This window comes from Physeter macrocephalus, chromosome 1 (genome assembly GCF_002837175.3).
Source record: "Physeter macrocephalus isolate SW-GA chromosome 1, ASM283717v5, whole genome shotgun sequence".
Classification (NCBI taxonomy): domain Eukaryota; kingdom Metazoa; phylum Chordata; class Mammalia; order Artiodactyla; family Physeteridae; genus Physeter; species Physeter macrocephalus.
In genome coordinates, this window is record NC_041214.2 from 51,299,974 (window position 1) to 51,322,647 (window position 22,674).

At 38.3% G+C, this 22,674-nt stretch overlaps 2 protein-coding genes across 4 annotated transcripts in view; both read left to right on the forward strand.

Moving 5' to 3' along the window:
- Window positions 1-10,558, forward strand: part of TIPARP (TCDD inducible poly(ADP-ribose) polymerase) — a 29,534-nt gene extending 18,976 nt beyond the window's left edge. For all 3 annotated transcript variants that reach the window (XM_007108116.4, XM_028490432.2, XM_028490436.2), the window contains exons 3-6: window positions 799-967; window positions 2,248-2,408; window positions 7,487-7,765; window positions 8,460-10,558. In XM_007108116.4, the coding sequence (XP_007108178.1) occupies window positions 799-967; window positions 2,248-2,408; window positions 7,487-7,765; window positions 8,460-8,907 (1,057 nt within the window). In that variant the 3' untranslated portion in view covers window positions 8,908-10,558. The remainder of the gene's footprint in view (window positions 1-798; window positions 968-2,247; window positions 2,409-7,486; window positions 7,766-8,459) is intronic.
- The window catches only part of LEKR1 (leucine, glutamate and lysine rich 1), a 429,075-nt gene that overhangs the window by 27,131 nt on the left and 379,270 nt on the right, over window positions 1-22,674 (forward strand). The window lies entirely within an intron of this gene.

Below are 22,674 nucleotides of genomic sequence, written 5' to 3' on the forward strand. Positions count from 1 at the left end.
AAAAAAAAAAAAAAAAAAAAAAAGGAACACACGTTTTTTAGACCACCCTTTATAAATTAATTTTTTAAGTGATTCTGATTTATATAGCAGGACCTACACACACACACACACACACACACACACACACACACACACACACACACACACACACACACACACACACAGTGTAAAGTGCTTATTAAGCAGCAGCAGACCAGATAACAGAATGATGAAACTGTTCTCATAGCTGAACTTTATAATAATCCAAACTATCTTTTCCCATGTTTCGTCAACTTTTTTTTCTACGCACAGGATAAAGGACAATATTGATGTTGGGTAGATGAGCAGTACTTGCCTCATTTGGGGTCATTTTATTTTTCCTGTCTTTCATCAGACAATATTATGTATTCCTATGTTGACTTAGGAAAACTGATGCCTCTTGAAAAAGGACAAGCTTCAAGAGAAGTTCGTTTCTCTGTCTGCTTTCTGTGTCAGCTTCGTCCTAGAGCTGACTCCCTGATTGGTTGAGACCAGGTTTGGCTCATCCCACTGTGGTAGGGAGGGTGGGACTGTGTTGATTGGTTTATTAGGCCAGTGATGTTATAGGATAGAATCAATCCCTACTCCATGGCTTGCACGTTTTGGTCTTAAGGCATATATGAAATGGGGAAAAAACCAGCAATGATGTCCTTTTACTCCAAACAAGACAGGCTTTGAAAATCCTACAGTATGCTATACTAGATATTTGTAATGTCACATGAGATGTTTAGATATTTCCATTATTTATTAACAGTTCAATTTTTTCTTGGGTCTTTTTAGAGGACAAGAATTTTGGGCAGATTTGAATGCCATGAATGTGTATGAAACAACTGAATTTGACCAACTACGAAGGCTGTCCACACCACCCTCTAGCAATGTCAACTCTATTTACCACACAGTCTGGAAATTCTTCTGTAGGGACCACTTTGGATGGAGAGAGTATCCTGAGGTATTTACAGGTTCTTTTTCCCAAAAGTGCGTTTAAATTTTTTTGTCTTTCACTGTTCCTTTTCAACAATGACTAGTCTTGTTGATATGAGTAACGCTTTTCTCTCTTGATTTTTCTGAAAATATATTTTTTTCCATTAATCTGGAACCCATAAATAGAATACCACTATTATCAGAGAGAAAATGATTTTCCCAGTATCTTATACTATAGGAGCCAAGTATTTAATGTGGTAAGTACTCAGACTCAGTGCCGCCTTTGGAGTAATTTTAACGAGATGAGCACTGGTGTAACTTTTGGCTGTATCTGGCTCCTGGTGGTTGGATCATGTGTTACACTATTAGCATTTTAGAAGTCTAGGGGGAAACAAGCACCCTTAAGCCCCTGGAAGAAGTACTTGAAAATGTTTACTGAACTGTGGTCAGGCAAATCAGTCATTTAAAATTCTATCACATGTGCACATGCATCCTTAGTCTGAGATGGTAAGAATAGCTCATCTATCACAAAGCGAGGTTTTAAAATGATGGTGGTTTATTTTGCCTGTGAATGAGAATTCTGAGTCACATTTAAATGTCCTGAAATGGACTTAAAGATTAATTTCACATTCCAAAGATGTGACTTACTCAATTTGATTAAGTTCATTTCCAGTATTACAAAAAGGGAGAATTGACTTATCTACCTTAGGTTTTCTTTTAAGGCAATAGCAAAAGAAAATGACATAGTATGTTAATTAGTGTAAAACACAATATTGAGTTAAAATTTCTGACTCTTAAGTAGTCACTAGGATCTAATACGTTTCAAAGAGAATAAGAGGCTGTTTAAAATGTATCCTCAGAGTAGCTCGACTGTCCCTGTGTTTTTCCTCAGAGAGGTTTCTTGGGTTTGGAACTTAATTGGTTTATTTGAACTGTATATACTACCATCTTTAATCGTGTTCTGGAACTCACTTAAGAAATATAAAAAAAAAAAAATCTCCAGGACATTCTTAAAGCCTCAAAATAGAATAGACTAATCCTTCACATGTTTCATAAGGTGGAAATCCATGTTCTGAACAGGAAGCATTTTTCTATTCTGCGTCTTTAAAGAAAATAAAAGTCCTACGTGTAACAGGAGGTAATTTGACTCACTGTACTTTATTGAAACACTTCTGATGTTAACAGCAAAGTTAACTATTTTTACCTTTAGTTACATTAACATTTTTCATATTTTATAGTGACTATTTACCATTTATTGCTTTTTTAACTTGCTTTTTTTTTCTTTACCTTCTGTTTTCTACTCCATAGTCTGTTATTCGATTGATTGAAGAAGCCAACTCTCGGGGTTTGAAAGAGGTTCGATTTATGATGTGGAACAACCACTACATTCTTCACAACTCATTCTTCAGGAGAGAAATAAAAAGGAGACCCCTCTTCCGTTCCTGTTTTATACTGCTTCCATATTTACAGTAAGTGTCCAGCAGAAAGTCTCATCTGTGCTTCCATTTTATGTAAATGTACACTTAATGCCAAAGAGAAAAAGACTGTAAAAGACTAACTTGATTATTACCTCTAGAATATAAAATTCTGAGTTATTCTTTAGATTTAATTCTTCAAAAAATATAGTTCAGATAAGCTGCAATTAACCTAACATTAAAGGAGTGAGTATCCTATTGGATTTTTTGAACTGAAAAGCAGAGTTAACATTTTTCCACAGCTAAAAGTACTTATACAGTATCTGGAATAAGGCAGAGTTTGCATTTGCCTCCTTCATGGAAGATTGAGATACCCTTCCATGTTATGGGACTATTTCCCAGCCCAGGTAAACTGCCTTGGCAAGTAGAGAGAGAGTCCCTCAAGGTGGTGTTCTCCATTCTTCTTCCTTGAGTGAATTTGCATGGGAAGAATTCACCTTTTCAAATAATTTGCATTCTCATTTGCTCAGTAAGCCCCATCTTCCTATAATATGCACTAAAATTACCTGTCATACTTTTAGGTCAAGACTGAACTCATCCTTCTGAATTATAGGTGAGCTCTCCTTCCATTTTTCCAAGTGCCATTTTTCTTTTTCCTCTCTAGAGAGCCCACTGGCACATCTCCATAGGTCCCAAAAGCTGGGGCACATTACCATTAGCAAGGCCACGTCTGAAAGGTAGTATCTCTAGGGAAATCATTATCTACTCTAGTCAGATACACCATATTTAGAGCTTGATTTTTTTTTTTTTTTTTTTTTTTTTGTGGTATGCGGGCCTCTCGGCCCAGCCGCTCCACGGCATGTGGGATCTTCCTGGACCAGGGCACGAACCCGTGTCCCTTGCATCGGCAGGCGGATTCTCAACCACTGCGCCACCAGGGAAGCCCTAGAGCTTGATTTTTAAAATGCTACTAGGTTTACTTGGTTTTATGAACTGGGGAGGTCTAGGGTAATATTGGTTGGTCTCTTCTGCTGATCTTTGAGGTAAAAATCTTCTTTTATATTCTTACTAGTAGTTTTTTATTCCAAGCCCAAAGTGTGTTTTTCCCAGATCATTATGGCAGAGTGTTAATGATTCTAATTCTGAGATTGCAAAGGGAACATTAAAAACAAAATTTAAACAAAAATCCCTGAAATGCTAGGTACCCAAAAACAATTTGTTAATAAGGCAGATTTTAGAAATATATATTGACTTGAGGTAAATACGTACTTTCTTCTTAGTTCAAGTGTAGGGTTTTTTTATTAGTATTAGAAACTAATAAAAATGCCATTTCACTAGCACAGCTGGAGATAGTGTCAGCGTCCAGTAGTTAGGAACATATTGTCCTCCTAGTGAGACAGTAGAACTCATTAGTGAGACCGGCAGCTTGGCATGCTGAGCCAATCAAGCGAGATGCAGCTTCTGTGAGAGAGGAAGAACGCTCGTTCAAGTGCTGCATTGTTGGGGGAGTTTTACAGAATACTGAAAATTGATTTGTTTCCATCCTAAGTAATTATGGAATACCCTCTTCCCCCCACCTTTTTTTAAACTTAGCCTTGTTTTGTAAAAGTATGAACTGTAAAAATAATATGAGCAGTAGTAGAATTAATGCCACAGATATGGCCTTCCTATTTATAACATAGGCTTACAAGAGAACAAAGAAAGTCACTCTCTTTTTCTTTTTAAAATTTCCTAGTTTAGTCTTCTTATCTGGAACAGTGATCATCAGGTATAAAGTAGGAGCTTAGCAAGTCAAAGAGATGGTGCAGACATTTCAAGAGGAAAAGAGCAGAGAAGCAGCAAGTTCACCAGGGTGGAATGGGTAAATGCTCCTTCATTTCCTGTTTGCCCTACAGTCTGGGGCTGGCCTAGAGGGCAGAAAGAGGAGGGAGACTAATTCCAAAAAGCAGATTTCAGAAGTAGATTTCTAGAGAGACTGTGATCTTAGCCAGGAAGAAAGTTTTGTTTTTAAGTGTTAGCAAACACAAAGGGTCAAAGAAAAACATAGGTGTCAAAAAGGCCACAATTATCAGGGAATCAGAGATGCCTAAGAATTGGGAATGCTGGAGTAGGGAAGTGGAGGGTGAGGCGAGGGCTTAGTTCATGAATTACGGCAAAAGCTTGGCTCTTTTTAAACAAGGGTTTCCCTGCTTTTTTTCCTCTTCCAGTTTTATTGACATATAATTGACATAAAACACTGTATACGTTGAAAGTGTACAGCGTAATGACTTAATATATGTATATGTTGTAAAATGGCTGCCACAATCAAGTTTAGCTAACATTCCTCATAGTTAAAATTTTTTTCCATGTGCTTGCTGATTTTTAATAGGGCTGATAAAAAGGATCTTATTCTTTAATATTCTTAGAATACTTGAGCTAAGGCTGCATAAGCACACAAATATCAGATTTAGAGGTTTGGAAGTCCATTTCAGCTGGAAGAACATCTGCCCTGTGCAATCACCTCATGGTCATGAGAAGGCCTGAGAGGATTTCTTTGACTCCTCCCCAAAAAGGATAAAATTAATTTTTACTTCATCACTGAAGTTAGGTTAGGAAACATCTTTCAGAATGGCCAGGGGAGGGAAGGAGAGTGATAAAAGGTGACCTTGGATTAGGAAAATTTGTTCTTCAGAGGCCCTTGAGTACAAGTGCCATAGCCTTTGACTTTGCCTCTCTAAAGAAGGCTGGTTACGGTGTGGGAAGCTTGCAGTATGTCATTGGAATACCCATGAACTGAATACAAACTCAGCATTCTTGGAAAATAAAGCTACATTTGTAACTGTGCTTAGAATATGTATTTTTAACCCATGGCAACCAGAGTGTAGAGTTCCATCAGACAGATGTCTATATACATTCTTATGTTTTAGCCCAATTAAGATGTTGGCTTATTAAAAGTAAGCATCCATGGATAAGAATGGATGCTTAACCAAATACATAAAATCTGATTTAATGTCTTAGGATAGGTGGGATTTATTTACACAGGCTCATCTTCAAGCATATGTAAGGAAATAATAGACCCCCAGTCCCCTGAAAAAGGAAAGGAGACATTTGAAGCTTTCATTTTGTGAAACTGATTTCTAGGCAGGAGTGCTAGCAGAAGGAAAAGGAACAGTCTCTTCTGTTGTCAGTGCCACGTTTTCAGTATGGCTGTGACAGCCTAAAACCTATTTTGGGCAGAGTGGTTGGGAGACTCTTACCTTCCTCCTTCAATCCAGAAACCTCTGTTGGTAACTTCAACCCCTAACAATACTGGGAAAACTGGTGAGTTAGGGCTTACACTCTTTGCAGAGCAGGGATAGAGGGAACAGCTAAAAATAAGGAGCTTATAGTCTTTGTTTCCTGCCATTCCTCTAGAATGGTGATGACTTTTTAAGGAGTTACAGACCTATCAGAGTCTGATTAAACCAGTAGGGGCCTCTCTTCAAAAAAATGTACCAGTGAAGGAAGGCTCTGGAGGAATCTGTCAGGGCTTTGTGAAAATGCTCCAGAAGACAAGAACTGTTGTGCCCTCTGACATGAAGGTTGGGGAAAACAGCACCCCTTTAAATCTGCTCCTGAACTTAAAAGCACCTGGGGGATTCAGCAAGCCCTGGATCCACCCAGAACTCTGTCTCTGTCTAACAAAGGGACTTTGAGGCACGTTAATCATAGGCACAGCTACTTGAAGGAGGTGGGGGGCAGAGGAGGCAGGTTGTACCTCTATAGCAAGCCATCTCTTAAAAGTCAAAAGGCTGTGGGATGGTGGCAATGGTAGTGGGAATCAGGCAGACCTGAATTGCAATCCTGGTATCCATCCATCACTTTCAAGCCTTGTTTAAAGAAAAAAAAAGAAGACAAGAAGAAAATATATGTACATGTGAATTGTGAAATATATGGACATGCAAGGAGTATGCGCTTAGAAACTAGATAGGCCTGGGTTCATATCCTGTCTCTGTTCTTTACTAGCTGTGCTGGCAGTTTCTTGATTTGAAAAGTGGGGATAACCAAGCCATTGTGTGGGGTTAATGACAAGTAGTGACACTGGGTGTGAAGTGCCTGGTCCACAGTATGTGCTTAGTGTAAGGTGGCTGATGGTAAATATCCTCCTGGAGATTAGATGCATGTTCACCTGTTGTTGTAACCTCTGTGTCCCAAAGCTCTTTTGAAAATTTCAGTTTCCTAATCCATTTGGCAGACTCAGGGCTTCCCCGTGACCACTGTATGCTGATGAGTGGAGTAGTAGCCCAGCCCTGAATCTGGGTCTCAGGGTCAGGATTATCTTTCTCTCTGCTTCTTCCCTTTTGCTTTGTTTTGAAAATGGCTAAGAAAAATGATTTAAAGCATTTAATCAGGCAGGAATAAGTAACTGCTTGTCTAAACTCATCCTTCAAAGTAACAGGCCTGAATTTAAGGTTCAAGGATATTCTAGTGTCTAGGGCTGAAAGTAATTAGCTCCATCTTAAGCACATCTAAAGCTATAACATTTGAATTGTATTGATGGTTTTGTTGTTATATGTGATATTTAAAACTGAAGCAAATGCCAACTTTCAATGCCTACTCCATGATTTGTTTTTATACAAAAACCAAAGTATAAGCTTTTTATTTTTAATATTTTCCGTCATCTCCCTGTAAGCTCCCTCTTGCCCTGCTTCACTTTGCCTCCACTCACTATGCTTCCCCATGTACACAGCCTCTAGCAGTGATACGTTTTGTGCTTAGTACAGCAAAGTTTGAGGAACGTATATAAATTGTTGCTCCCTTGAAACGGAGCATAACTATATAGGCAAAAGAGGAATCCAGGATTCAGAAGGTAAAGATATTTATAAATTGGCACTTGCTTGCTTGCCTTGCAGCAGTACATTCCAGAGTTTTCTCCACAAGGAGGAGGCCAGGGGAAGCTAATAATAGGTTATCTCTATACAGGCAGTGTTAGCTCTAAGATTTTTTTTCTTTAGTTCATAGCATTTTCTATGTTGTTTTTTTAAACAAGCATTGAAGCTATTCAAATTATAATATTAGATACTGCTGTAGAGCACTGTATGTGAGATGGAGGTTTTGATGTAGAGCACCTTACTGCTGAGGTTTTACATTGACGTTCTCCATCTCCCTTCTAGGACACTTGGTGGTGTTCCCACACAGGCACCTCCGCCTCTTGAAGCAGCCTCATCATCACAAATCATCTGCCCAGATGGGGTCACCTCAGCAAACTTTTACCCTGAAACTTGGGTGTATATGCATCCATCTCAGGACTTCATCCAAGTGCCTGTTTCTGCAGAGGACAAAAGTTATCGAATCATTTATAATCTTTTTCATAAGACTGTGCCTGAGTTTAAATATAGAATTTTGCAAATACTGAGAGTCCAAAACCAGTTTCTTTGGGAGAAATATAAAAGGTGAGTCAGCAGTAAAAAAAAAAAAAAAAAAGTTCGAGAGCTTTTCTTGATGTAGCTAATGACAAATGCAGAACATAATAGAGACTTGCATAGAACTTAATGTCATATTTGTTCATATATTAACTCACATATATTCTCATAACAGACCTACAAGAAAGATTATTACAATCTGCATTTTACAGAAAGGAAACTGAGTCACAGAAAAGTTTGGTAACTTGCCACAGGTCATACAGCTAATACGATACGGTGCTGGAATTTGAACCCAGGCAGTCTAGCACCAGAGGCCTTGTTCTTAATCACTTTACTATGCTGCCTCTCAAGTCAGCAACAAATTAATGTAATTCAGAGGGGATACATGTAGATTTGAGGAACCTCAGAATTAAGAGACTCTCATGTTGGTGGAATTAGGTAAGGAAGTCACCCTGAGAAGATGTGAGAACTAGATTTGAAATGGAAGAGAGAGCAAGTGAACAAATGGTTGATGGAGAAAAAAGGGAAAGGGCTTTTCTTGTCTGCAGTGGAAAAGATAAGTTTAGACTTGTAGTATGATCTTTGATGACATTTTGCCCTTGGTAGCTACTTTCACATTTCCTCCCCCATTGAAACCATAAAAAGAAGTTTATGACTACATCATGCCTACTAAACTGATCTATACCTTCATTTTTCTGAATTCCCTGTCCACTCTTTGCCTTAGGAAAAAGGAATATATGAACAGGAAAATGTTTGGCCGTGACAGAATAATAAATGAGAGACATTTATTTCATGGAACATCCCAGGATGTGGTAGATGGAATCTGCAAGCACAACTTTGACCCTCGAGTCTGTGGAAAGCATGCTACAATGTTTGGACAAGGCAGTTATTTTGCAAAGAAGGCAAGCTACTCGCATAACTTTTCTAAGAAGTCCTCCAAAGGAGTCCATTTCATGTTTCTGGCCAAAGTGCTAACTGGCAGATACACAATGGGCAGCCATGGCATGAGAAGGCCCCCTCCTGTGAATCCTGGAAGTGTCACCAGTGACCTATATGACTCTTGTGTGGATAATTTCTTTGAGCCTCAGATTTTTGTCATCTTCAATGATGACCAGAGTTACCCTTATTTTGTTATCCAGTATGAAGAAGTCAGTAACACTGTTTGCATTTGAAAAATCTTGGTACTGCTAAATTATTTGTATAAACTCAATCCAGCATTTGTAGCAGGTTTTGGATGGGTGGGCCAGAGTGGGGAACAGCATTGACATTAATAGGGCACTTTTAAGACCCATTTTTTTTAAGTTGCTAGAAAGTGAAATTTTTTTTTAAGGAAATACAAACACAAGTTTTAAAATGACCACTTATTCTTTAATTATTTACTAATTGTTGTTAGTGTACTCAGTGTGGAAAAGACTACAGATTGCATACTCTTCATTCACACCTGTACATATAGGCAGCAGTGTTATTAGAAGCATTTTTTATAAAGAAACTGAACAGCCTAACTAATTACATGTGGCTTAAGCCTGGTAGACGTTTGGCCAAATGAAATGGAGGCTGTGAGCAAAGTGAGGATTCTATTTATTTACAAAGATTAAAACTGACTGGAATTAGTACTACCATATTTAATCCCTGTGCAAAGCATCACTGCTGTGGTGTAGGATAAGTTCATGACATTCTGGTGGGTGGAAAGAAATTTCTATTTCTATCAGTAGGACTGAAATATGTCACCCAACCAGAGAACATCAATGACTTTAACTGTTCTGCAGTTTACCCGAGAACTCAGAGTTCTGTTTAGAGGAAGTAAGAAAAAAAAAAAAAAGGAACCATTTGAAAAGTTTGTCACCAGCAAAATTTTTCATTAACTAGTTAAATGAAATGTGATTCTCGTGTTAAACTTCAGCGTTGGAAAACTCAGTCTCTTTCATTGTCATCCCACCCCAGTTTGAAGGAGTTGGGCATCTAATTTGGTTAAAGTCAGTCTCGAGAATTAGAAGTATTACTTTATTTTAGGGTTCCAGACCTAGGCCCTGACCGAAGGTTTTAGAGAAAGGAAGTACATCTGTAACTGAATTGGTCAGGTTTTTTACTGTGCTTTGCACAAAGTAGACCCTCAAAAGAAGTCTTTGGTGATATGGAAATATTGTTAAAGGTGGAGCTCCCACCCTTCCGCCTGCTTTGCCAGATGCAGCTGGATTCCCTGGCCAACTCTGTATTTTACACTACTTCACAGAAACACAGACTTGGAAATTGTGCTACTGGCCCAGCAGGAGCAGTGTTAGGTGAACATGCCACTGCCTCAGCTCAGAGAGGTAGCAGCTTGCTGTACTTCGCCTTAAGTAAAACAAATGGACCTGGATTTATAAAAGCAGTAGTGGTTGTTCACGAAAGAATTCACCATGGAATTCTTTCAGGTACCAAGCCTCCCCTAGTATGTTTGTGGTTATTTCATTTACACACAACCCTTCAGGAACTTCTGTGTTGTTGAAAGCAAGATGTATCTATCCTGATGTCTCAGTGACTCGGCCTGTTTAAGCACTTACCAGGGCTTCCACACAGTAATTTATTTTGCCCTAGTAGATCTTGTTGTTTGCTGCCATTGGCATGAAGCAGCCAACTGAGGCTGGTACAGTTGTCCTTTCATTCAGTTGTAACTTGTAAACCAGTGATTCCCAATCTTTTTCCAAGTTAAGACACCTTACCGTTGCTTATTTGATTTTATGAAACTTGTTCCATTTTTTCTCCCTAAAGGAAAAAAAAAAAAGCTTTATGACATATTTATTTTTTTAATAAAACTAAGCAAAAATAAAAGTTCTGGTAATTCTTTAAAACTTTGTCTTGTGGTTTGATTCCATTTAAGACAACTGCGTTCAACACGTAGTGGGTGATCTGTAAATGCTGGTCAGTTGCTTGAATGAATGTGTGATTGAATGATTGAATGAACAGACCTAACCAGAAACTACTGCCTAAACACTTGTGCTCTGAGAATCAGCAAAAAATACATTATCTGGCAGTCAACTATAAGTCGCAAGAGAATAGTGAATATTTTATTTTGCAGGTAAGTGCTTGAGAGAAAGGGACAAGTTTTATTTCAGCAAACTGCTGTAGTAAAAAAATATGACCAGGTTGTCCCCTGCAACAAGTGCTAAAGGAAATATAAAAAGTGTAAAAATCTCATCTGCTCTCAAGCACCTCTGCTTTCAGCTAACCTAAAGTGACCCAACTGGTAAACGTGAGCCTCTCTGACAGTACTTTCCCTCCAGTGTAATGATTTTTAAATTCATGTATAGTATTGTATGTTTAACTAAGTAAGAACTATGGAATCAGACTAAATTTTGTAATGGTTCCATGGATTTAAAACATACTGAAAAGCATTCAGTAAATCTATCTCCCTACTGGCACAGCTGTAATTTACACCATTTCAGAAAGCTGGAACTCACTCTTAAACTATGGTTAAGATTTTCAGGGGGAGTCTGCAAACTAAGATATTCCAGTGTCATACAATTCTGTAGACAGGAAGGTTTATGTGTGCAAAGTTAATAAATATTGGGCCTTTGTATTTATAAATTCTAAAACCCAACTCCACCTTTTGCTATAAACCTCTTTTAGTAAATGGCTTAGATATAAAAATAATTATTAGGGCTTGAAATACTGATCTTTGAGGAAGAATTTTTGTTATACTAGGTCTGAAAATGACTTTAAGAAAAAAGAATATATTCAATACCCAAACAGTCCTATATGGTCCGTTTAAATCAGGGTTTTTTCCCTCTATTTAAGGAAAGTAAGATGGTTTCATGTGGTTAGTTTACTCATCTTTGTAGTTTTTTTTTTTGTTTTTGTAAGACTACAAATGATAAGAATGTTCCAACTTTGAGACCCTATAATGCAAATTTTTGTAAAGTGCTGTACAAATCAATAGCGTTCATTTACAAATTAAGAGCCAGAAGCAGTATGGAGGCTCCTCAAAAAACTAAAATAGAATTACCATATGATCCAGCAGTCCCACTCCTGGGCATATGTCCAGACAAAACTCTAATTCAAAAAGATACATGCACCCCTATGTTCATAGCAGCATTATTCACAATAGCCAATACATGGAAACAACCTAAATGTCCATCAACAGATAAATGGATAAAGAAGATGTGGTAAATATATACAATGGAATATTAGCCATAAAAAACGAAATAATGCCATTTGCAGCCACATGGATGCAACTAGAGATTATCACACCAAGTGAAGTAAGAAAGACAAATACCATATGATACCATTTACATGTGGAATCTAAACTATGACACAAATGAACCTATCTACAAAACAAACAGACTCAGAGACAGAAAACAGACTTGTGGTTGCCAAGGGGGAGGGGGGCAGGGAGAGGGATGGATTGGGAGTTTGGGGTTAGTAGATGCAAACTATTAACATTTAGAATACATAAACAAGGTCCTACCGTATAGCACAGGGAACTATACCAAATCTGGGATAAACCATAATGGAAAAGGATATAAAAAAAGAATGTATACATGTGTGTAACTGAGTCACTTTGCTATACAGCAGAAATTAGCACGACATTGTAAATCAAGTATACGTCAAGAAGAAGAAAAAGCAGAAGTATTTTCCTTAGAAATGATAGTGTTGGGTTTTAAAAACAGACCCATCTAGTTTATTGACTTAGGTACTCTTATTGCAGGCAAGTTAGAGAAACAAAACAGTACTTTTCCTTAGCTTGCTTACCTTACTCACAAGCTACCATCATCATAGGTAGAAAAAGATGTTATCGAAGAGTTTCATCAGCATTATTAGTTGGTCTTATTTTATTGCTTTACTCACTCTTCAGCATATTTTTTGGGAGACTAACGCCTGAATAGAACTCTCAGATGGCAGCTCTTTTAAGGCTTTAATCTTACATGAATGTGGAAGATTTGTGTGTTAGAAGTGTTTCATGAACACTGCTAAATCCTCCAAACCAGAGCAAAGATGCCCACCCGCTTTGATGATGTCAGAATTTTATGGGCTTAATTGTTCTTAAGTACCTAATTAATAAGATGAAAAATGACCAAAAGCTTCTATGAATTCAGTGATCTTTTAAAGCAAATTCATATTAACATCACAACAGTATCTACGTTTGATATGTAGGATATATTTAGTCTACAGGCAACGTTTAGTGCTCACATGGATTAATGGGCTCCTTACGATAACTCCCACATGCTGCTAAAGTTTACAGCCAACAGGCTGGAAACCACTGGGCTAGACTATTTCTATATTCAAGTTTTATGTCTATCTCAATTATATCCAGTCCTAAAATAGCCTTAATCAAATCAGCTAAGAGGCTCAACCCAGTGTTCAAGAGCCTCTAGCCCTTCTAAAATAACAAGTTTTAGGTGCCAAATTGTCATTTGTGGGGCCTTATGTCCACATACATCAGCTGCACTTCAGAGTGTTTCACAGGACATTAAGGACTGCGTCTAACAGATCTGAGTGGCAAGAGAACACTAAACAGGTGCTATACAACTATATGATAATGCAAGACTCTTCAATGCTAATATGAAATTCTTGTGCAACCGTCAATTTATAAATTTTTTTGAGGAACAGTGATGGATTTGGGGCATTAACCCACACTTTTCTGACAAAGGTCCTCCTTGAAGGTTTGCATTTCATAGTATCTTGGTTAAGGATTTAAATCATAATTTCTAAGCTGAGTTCAATGAACTGTTCCACTTAGGAGTAGCAGCCATAAATCTAATGAGAATTACTCTCAATGATCTAAGCCAACTGAACCCAGTAACTACAAGCTTTAGTTCCAACCACTCATAAATGTAGCTGAATTTCTTCTAAATGTAAATTTCTACCCATATGACTACATTTTCTAAAAATACAAGTTTGTGGTCTCATTTATATTAACTTGTAGGCATATATAAGTCAGTTCTGGATAGGAGTAGGAATGCAGATTTTGTGAATCATTGTTACTCAATTTTGCAGTGAATTACTGTCATCAGAGAGCAGTGGCTTGGTCACAAGCCTGTTTGAGCAAGTTACACAATCTTAGTGTCTGGCTTGTGGACTAACTGAGATAAAGAATGTAAAGCAGCACAGTGCCTGGCTCATGTTATACAATCAAATTTTAGCCAGTGGTAGTAATAATAGAAGTAGTAGTAGGGTAGGCTGAATAATGTCCCCAAAATATCCAAGTCCTAATCCCAGGAACCTGTGAATATGTTATATGGCAAACAAGGCTTTGCAGACATGATTAAGGGTCTTGAGATGGGGAGATGATTCTGGATTATCCTAAGATGCCCAATGTAATCACAAGAGTTCTTGTAAGAGTGAGGCAGAAGGTCTGAAAGAGATTGGAAGATGCTATGGTGCTGACTGTGAAGATGGAGGATGAGGCCATGAGCCAAAGAAGGCAGGCGGCCTTTAGGAGCTAGAAAAGGTAAGGAAACATACTCCCTTAGCGCCTCCAGAAGGAACTCAGCCCTGCTGACACCTTGACTATAGGAATTCTGGCCTCCAGAGCTGTAAGATAATACATTTGTGTTATTTTAAGCTACTAAGTTGGGTAATTTTGTAACAACAGCAATAGGAAGCTAATACAAGTAGTAAATATAATAGAAATTATATTGAAGCCTCATCAGGAAGCTGTTCTAATATAATAAATTAGTAATTAAAAAGAACACTACAATTATGAAAAATTCCAACGCTTGTTGGAAATTTTTAAAGGTTATGTGAAATCCCAAGAGCGTAGACCGCCCGTGGCTTCCCAGGAGTGGTATACATGCATACCAAAGACAAACCTCACTTAAAATAAGGCTGCTTCTAAGAGGTATTTAAAGACTAAATAAAGACAAGCACCGTAGTTGTTCAGATAGCCCAGTCTTCATAAAAGACGGGAGAGAAAGCAAATTGCTTTTGAAAAATGGTTGGTGAAAAAGATATAGGGATGAAAAATGTTAGCACTGAGATTGTCTAATAGTGGGTTTACTTTGAAGATTCAAGCCTCTTTTGAGTGATCTTTTGTTCCTACTAGGAAAGAGTACACATCTATTTAGAAAACATTTGTTGACTAGCTCCTAGAACCCAGGGAATTCCTCCTTGAAAGGGCACTGCTCCAGGATATAAAGTAGCTTCCTTTAACTTAGCAAGGTACAGAGTTTTCCTCAGCCCCTTGTTAAGGAATATCAGAAACCCTTGTCTTTTTACTGCCTCAAACTGAAAGATTAACTCCACTCCTAACCAGCTCCTATTTTTCTGTAATCAGGAACTTCTTAATAGAGGACCTCATTTGGAGCTTTGTTTTGAAGGAATGAACATCCACTTAGCTTTGCTTTTCTCTGTTACACCTTCCTCCAAAGAGTCCTGTGGAGAGGGTCAAGGTAATCAGTTTGTTGAGGTAAAAATACATAAAGATGTCTTAAATCATAATGAATACAATGAATTCTTTATCTCTCATAACAGAAATCCAGAACAGGTTATTCCAACACTGATTAATTCAAAGGTGCAACAGCTCCCAGGATTCTGTATGATTCTCTTGGTTCTCCCCTCATGATTACAAAATAACTGCTCTGGCTCCAAGTACTACAATACATCTCATTTGTGACATCCAAAAGTAGGAAGGGATGATCCTCATCTAGTGCCTTTTATGTTTTCTTTCAAGAGTTAGTAAATCTTACAAATGCCTCCTAGTTGACTACCATTTTTGTCTTTTGTCCTGGGTTGCATCTGGTGACCATGCTTAAACCAATCCCTGGCAAGGGGTACAGAATCACTATGAAAGATGTGGACTAACCAACAGTCACTCCCTAGGGCAGGGGACTAATCCATTAAGCAAGTGATGACCCATACCTGAACAAGATTGGGGTTTTGTTAGGAAAAAGGAAAATGACCATTGGGGAGAAAAACCAACAATTATCTATCTCAAATATTGTTTTTCAAGGTTAAATGAAGGAATTGTATTAAAGAGCACCCCTTGGGGAAGTTTTTCAATCTATTTCACAAAGACCCTGGGTACCCATTTACTTAAAGACCAAATGGTTATGGAAGAAAAACATTACTTCAGAAAGCTTATAAACTGACTTAAAGCTGGATTTACCACTGTCTGGTCTGTGAAACTTCCAGATTCTAAGTGGAGCTATTTTTAATATGAAACTTTGGCCCTTATAATGGACTGACATCAAAAAGACAGTGCAACATGGAACGCAGAAACAAATCTTATCACCATTATCTCCATGTAGGGTAACTTTAGCAGGTTAGCATCAGTTTCCTTATAATAAATAACCTCATGGGCTGTATAAGGAATAAAAGAGAATTCATGTAAAATGTTTAGCACAATAGTAAATAAATAATAAAGCTGACTTCTTGTTACTTCAGTCCAAGGACTCAAATGAGGCAAACTTGAAGATCTATCTTTGGGAGTAGGGATAAATCCCTGTAAAGTTAAAGTATCCAGTTTCCTTGGTTTTATTTATTTTTTATTTATTTTTTATTTTTATTTTTTTGTGTGGTATGCGGGCCTCCCTCTGCTGTGGCCTCTCCCGCTGCGGGGCACAGGCTCCGGACGCACAGGCTCAGCGGCCATGGCTCACGGGCCCAGCCGCTCCGCGGCATGTGGGATCCTCCCGGACCGGGGCGCGAACCCGTTTCCCCTGCATCGGCAGGCGGACGCGCAACCGCTGCGCCACCAGGGAAGCCCCCTCCTTGGTTTTAGACTCAAGATCTCCTACTTCCTAATCACAATTTTTAAAACTATAAACATTAAAAAAAAATACAGCTAAGTAGGATATAATGAAAACATACTTCAATTAAAGAAAAAATAGAATTGACCACACACACAAAAAAGTTAACTGTCTACCTCATCTCTTAGCATAAATCGGCCTCTCCCGTTGCGGAGCACAGGCTCCGGACGCGCAGGCTCAGCGGCCATGGCTCACGGGCCCAGCCGCTCCGCGGCATGTGGGATCCTCCCGGACCGGGGCGCGAACCCGTTTCCCCTGCATCGGCAGGCGGACGCGCAACCGCTGCGCCACCAGGGAAGCCCCCTCCTTGGTTTTAGACTCAAGATCTTCTACTTCCTAATCACAATTTTTAAAACTATAAACATTAAAAAAAAAATACAGCTAAGTAGGATATAATGAAAACATACTTCAATTAAAGAAAAAATAGAATTGACCACACACACAAAAAAGTTAACTGTCTACCTCATCTCTTAGCATAAATGCCAACCCCTCAGCTTTACGGAACTGCTACAGAAGGCTGGGGTTCTCACTCAGAATTTGGGAGGGGAGGTAATGGCATTGGCAATGGGCAGCATCAGAAATGGACACTCATCCCTCAGAATTTGCTGGGACACTATAGGCCTTGAGTTTGTGGCAGTGACATAAGCCTACTTGGAGACGATAAATTATCTCATTATCAGCAAGCAAACTCAGTAGCTTTCTCCACAAACATATCATGGAATTAAGGTATTACAAGGCAGTACCTGACTGAGAAACTCAGGAATACCTCATCCTGGGTGTGCCCCGTTCTGCCTTGGACCCATCATTTCACCTTCCCACAAGATCTGTGAGGAGGTATTTGCCCAAAGGAAGCAAAGCAAAGAGACTCTTTATTATCATCTGGGGTCTTGACTCCAATCTCTTAATACAGTAAACTGGACTGAGGGTTGGAAGGTGGAAGGCTACTTTTTCTATTATTAGTTAGGACCAAATGCCCTCGGATCTAGCAGGATATATAGAAGCCCTGCTTCAACTACTCCCTACTTCCAATGCCTTAATTGGGGTTAAGCCTTTACTTCTATGATACAAAGAAAGACCAGTTTAATTCACTTTCCTGTCAGCTCTAAGAAGAGAAAAGTATTCATTATTTAGAGCAAGGGTTGACAAACTTTTTCTATAAAGAGCCTGATAATAAATATTTTAGACTTGGTGTGTCACACAGAATCTCACAGCTACTGAACCCTGCCACTGTAGCACAAAAGTAGCCCCAGATGATGTGTAAGTGAATGAGAATCGCTGTGTTCCAATAAAACCTTACTACTAGCCTGAGGTCATCTATGCTGTATACCACTTTTCATTCAATGTAAATAATTGAACCACAGTTAATTTGACTTGTTACTTGAGATGTCCAGGTACTGTATTAAATTTTTGCTTCTCGCTCCTACTGTAGCTGTGCTCCTAATTACAGGGAATGTACTATTATTACTTGTTAATATTTTATTTTCTTTCCCTCCCTATCCTATATTAGACTATGTTCAACTCAAAAAGAAAACTGAAAACCTTTAAGAAGTCTAAGCCCTTGTGGCTGACATTACTTGTGAAGGCATGTTTTTCACTTTGGGGTCAGTGGTGGATTATGAGGCCACTATGAGAAGGCTTCCATCATTACACTGATAGACACACCAGTTGAAAGGCAGTCCCATCCTTGCTGTTCTGGTTCAATAGAAGCCTCCCATCAGAGGACAGAATAGATGAGAATCCAACTGGATAAAATAGTGGCAGGTGGTCAGTCTCTTACTGGGGTTCCAAGTGGATGGAAACCTTTTCTGACTTTGGAATTTTCTGTCATAGGGTGGCCAAGGGCCTAAAGAAGTCCCTAAAGGCAAGAGGTCACTTATAATAATCCCCATCCCCTTTTTCAAGAGTTAGAGTTGTCTCGATGGTGGTGGGTTCCCCAGAGCCAAGAAATAGTACAGGGCATTTCACTGGAGACAAAGAGAGACAACAGGATGGAAAGGGTAGAAACTATATTACAGAGCTATGACCATATATTTGACAAGGCTCAGGATCAGCCCCAAGTCTGAAGAGGCCTCAATGTCAGATATGCAAGAGATCAGCACTGGGACATGGGTTTTATTCTAGTCTTCTCTCCAGAAATGGGAGAAGAGGGTATCTGATGAGTAAAAAAATGTTAGAAGCTGCAGACATACCTAGAGACAAAATAAAGACCTCTAGAGAACTTTGGCAGGTTTTCATAGAATTGCCACAGGACCTCAGAAAAGCCAGCGAGGTGGTAGTGATGGCTATGGGGGTAGTGATTATGATCATTGGGGTGATGATGTCGGTCCTTCATGTTTTTGTTTTTGTTTTGTTTTTTTGGCCATGCAGTGCAGGTTGTGGGATTTTAGTTCCCTCACTGGGGACCAAACCTGGGCCCTTGGCAGTGAGAGCATGGAGTCCTAAACACTGGACCTCCAGGAAATCCCCCTTCATGTTGATGTTGACTGTGATGATAGTGGTGGTGATGGAGATGATATGGTGATGGTGGTAGTGGAGTCATGCTCATCGTCAAGGTGGTCATGTAGGTCATGACGGTGGTGATGGTGATGATAGCATTGTTGCTATCAGTAGCGGTGGTGGTTGAAAGAGAAAAAAATAAAGATACCTAGTACTTGATCTAGAAAGAAAGTAGGGGTAATACATTATATAGTGTCCAGCTCCACTATAAAGACTCACAAGGAAAGTACAAAAATTTTGACCTTGAGCCCTGCCTCAGAATTCAATCTGATAACTTTGGAGCCAGAAAAGAAAAACAGTAGATTCAAAAGCTTCTATTGATTGTTTAGTGAGAAATAGAGACCTATGGTGAATGGTTTTCTTCTTCTTCTTCTTTTTTTTTTTTTGGAAGATATGTTAATGAATTCTTGATTTCGAAAGTGAAGTTTTTCACCATCTCCACTCTTGATGGCTTGATGGAGAGGGTCAGGGCTGCCTTATTGTATAACTCCAAGGAGTGTTATTCACGCATCTGTGTGAATAGCACCCTGGAGGAGTTTAATGCTCAGACTGCAGCTATGCTTAAGGCCTTGGCATGATAGAGTAGCCTGTAGTTGTCTGAGAAACTGGGTCAGGAATTCAAGGAAGAGGTAAGAAGGCAGAAAGTTCTCGGAAGGGAAAGGGTAGTGCCAACAACAGGGAGACAGGCCAAGCCCAAAGCTGTACAGAATCGATAAGATATTCCCAGCAGTGGATAGCAGTCCATGAACTTAGGAAGGGCATAGTGTGATACCGAAATTTTAAGTTGATTCCTGTTCAGAACTGTATTTACCCTGTGTTATCCACACACATAAGTCTTAAGGCTTACGATAGCCTTGAGTCTCAAGGAATGCTGGAAATGAGATTATGTCCACTCTTGGGAGTCATGTGGAGAAGGAATAGGATGGAAGACTACAGGTGATGGACAACTGAGTGAGGAGAGAGATATCAAGCAACCACCAGGAAAATGTAACCACCAAAAGAATTTAAGAACCTTCTGCAGAAATTCAGGGGCATGTGCTGGCCTTCTCATAAAAAAATGAGATGGGATGAATTGAGTTACTTCATTGGAATATTAAAGAAAATGGGGACCCTGGAAGGCTGGAAATGTTTATTGAATATTTATGATATTTACTGAACATTTATTATGTGCTACACTATGTATTAAATGCCGGGCCTTATCTCAATTTACAGTGAGAAAATAAGACCTATAATAAATTATTTAGATCAAGAGAACATAGCCAGTGAGTGGCAGAGCCCTATTTAAACTTATCTGCTAAATTCCAAACTCACACTCAGAAACCACTGGTCTCCAAACATTGTGATGATATGTTCCCATTATTAAAAATTTTGGAGGCATGCACCACAATCTTTGTATATTTATTTACTCATAAATTATATATAATGTACATATCTTCTTCTCCACTAATAAATTATATGCATTATAAAATAGACATGAAAATAGAAGAGCTGAAGTAAGTAATTCTTTAAATGTTTAAAAAGAAATGTAGTATTTTTATATTTATTGAATGTACACAAATATTTTTATTCTTGCTAAAAAATAATAATAGTAGCTGGAAAAAGCATATCACGAATATATCCAAAGGGAAGATGTCCATCACCAACTAAGCTTACTAAATCATGATAGTCATTTTTTCATTCTTAACTTCCTTAGTTTTGGAAGTCTTAGCCATGGCTATCAGAGAAGAAATAGAAATAAGAGGAATCCAAATTGGAAAAGAAGAAGTAAAACTGTCACTGTTTGCAGATGACATGATACTGTACATGGAAAATCCTAAAGATGCTACCAAAAACTACTAGAACTCATCAATGAATGTGGGATACTAAGTTAATAAACAGAAATCTCTTGCATTTCTATACACTAAAGATTAGAAAGAGAAATTAAGGAAACAATCCCATTTACCATCGCATCAAAAAAGAATAAAATACCTAGGGATAAACCTACCTAAGGAGGAAAAAGACCTGTACTCTGAAAACTATAAGATGCTGACGAAAGAAATTGAAGATGACACAAACAGATGGAAAGATATACCATGATCTTGGATTGGAAGAATCAATATTGTGAAAACGACTATACTACCAAGATAATCTACAGATTCAATGCAATCCATATCAAATTACCAAAGGCATTTTTCAGAGGACAAAAAATTTTTTAATTTGTATGGAAACACAAAAGACCCCGAATAGCCTAAGCAATCCTGAGAAAGAAAAACAGAGCTGGAGGAATCTGGCTCCCTGACTTCAGACTATACTACAAAGCTACAGTAATCAAGACAGTTTTGTACTGGCACAAAACAGAAATATAGATCAATGGAACAGGATAGAAAGCTCAGAAATAAATGCAAGCACCTATGGTCAATTAATCTATGACAAAGGAGGCAAGAATATCAATGGAGAAAAGACAGTCTCTTCAATAAGTGGTGCTGGGAAAACTGGACAGCAATATGTAAAAGAATGAAATTAGAACACACCCTAATACCATACATAAAAATAAACTCAAAATGGATTAAAGACCTAAATGTAAGGCCAGATACTAAAAAACTCTTAGAGGAAAATATAGGCAGAACACTCTATGACATAAATCGCAGCAAGATCTTTTTGGATCCACCTCCTAGAGCAGTGAAAATAAAAACAAAAATAAACAAATGGGACCTAATGAAACTTAAAAGCTTTTGCACAGCAAAGGAAACCATAAACAAAAAGACAACCCACAGAATGGGAGGAGATATTTGCAAATGAAGTGACCAACAAAGGATTAATCTCCAAAACATACAAACAACTCATGCAGCTCAATATTAAAAAAAAAATAAACCCAGTCAAAAAATGGGTATAAGATCTAAATAGACATTTCTCCAAAGAAGACATACAGATGGCCAAAAAAACACATGAAAAGATGCTCAACATCACTAATTATTAGAGAAATGCAAATCAAAACTACAATGAGGTATCACTTCACACCAGTCAGAATGACCATCACCAAAAGTTTACAAACAATAAATGCTGGAGAGGGTGTGGAGAAAAGGGAATCCTCCTACACTGTTGGTGGGAATGTAAATTGATACAGCCACTATGGAGAACAGTATGGAGGTTCCTTAAAAAACTAAAAACAGACCTACCATATCCCACTCCTGGGCATATATCCAGAGAAAACCATAATTTGAAAAGATATATGCACCCCAATGTTCATTGTAGCACTATTTACAATAGCTGAGACATGGAAGCAACCTAAATGTCTATGGACAGAGGAATGGATAAAGAAGATGTGGTACATATATACAATGGAATATTACTCAACCATGAAAAAGAATGAAATAATGCCATTGTAGCAACATGGATGGACATAGAGATTATCATACTAAGTGAAGCCAGTCAGACAGAGAAAGACAAGTGCCATATGATATCACTTACATGTGGAATCTAAAAAAATGATATAAACTTATTTACAAAACAGAAACGGACTTACAGATATTGAAAACAAATTTATGGTTACCAAAGGGGAAAGGTGGGGGGAGGCATAAATTAGGAATTTGGGATTAACATATACACATTACTAGATATCAAACAGATAACCAACAAGGACCTACTGTATAGCACAGGGAACTCTATTCAATATTGTGTAATAACCTATATGGGAAAAGAATCTGAAAAAGAATGCATATAGGTATAATTGAATCACTT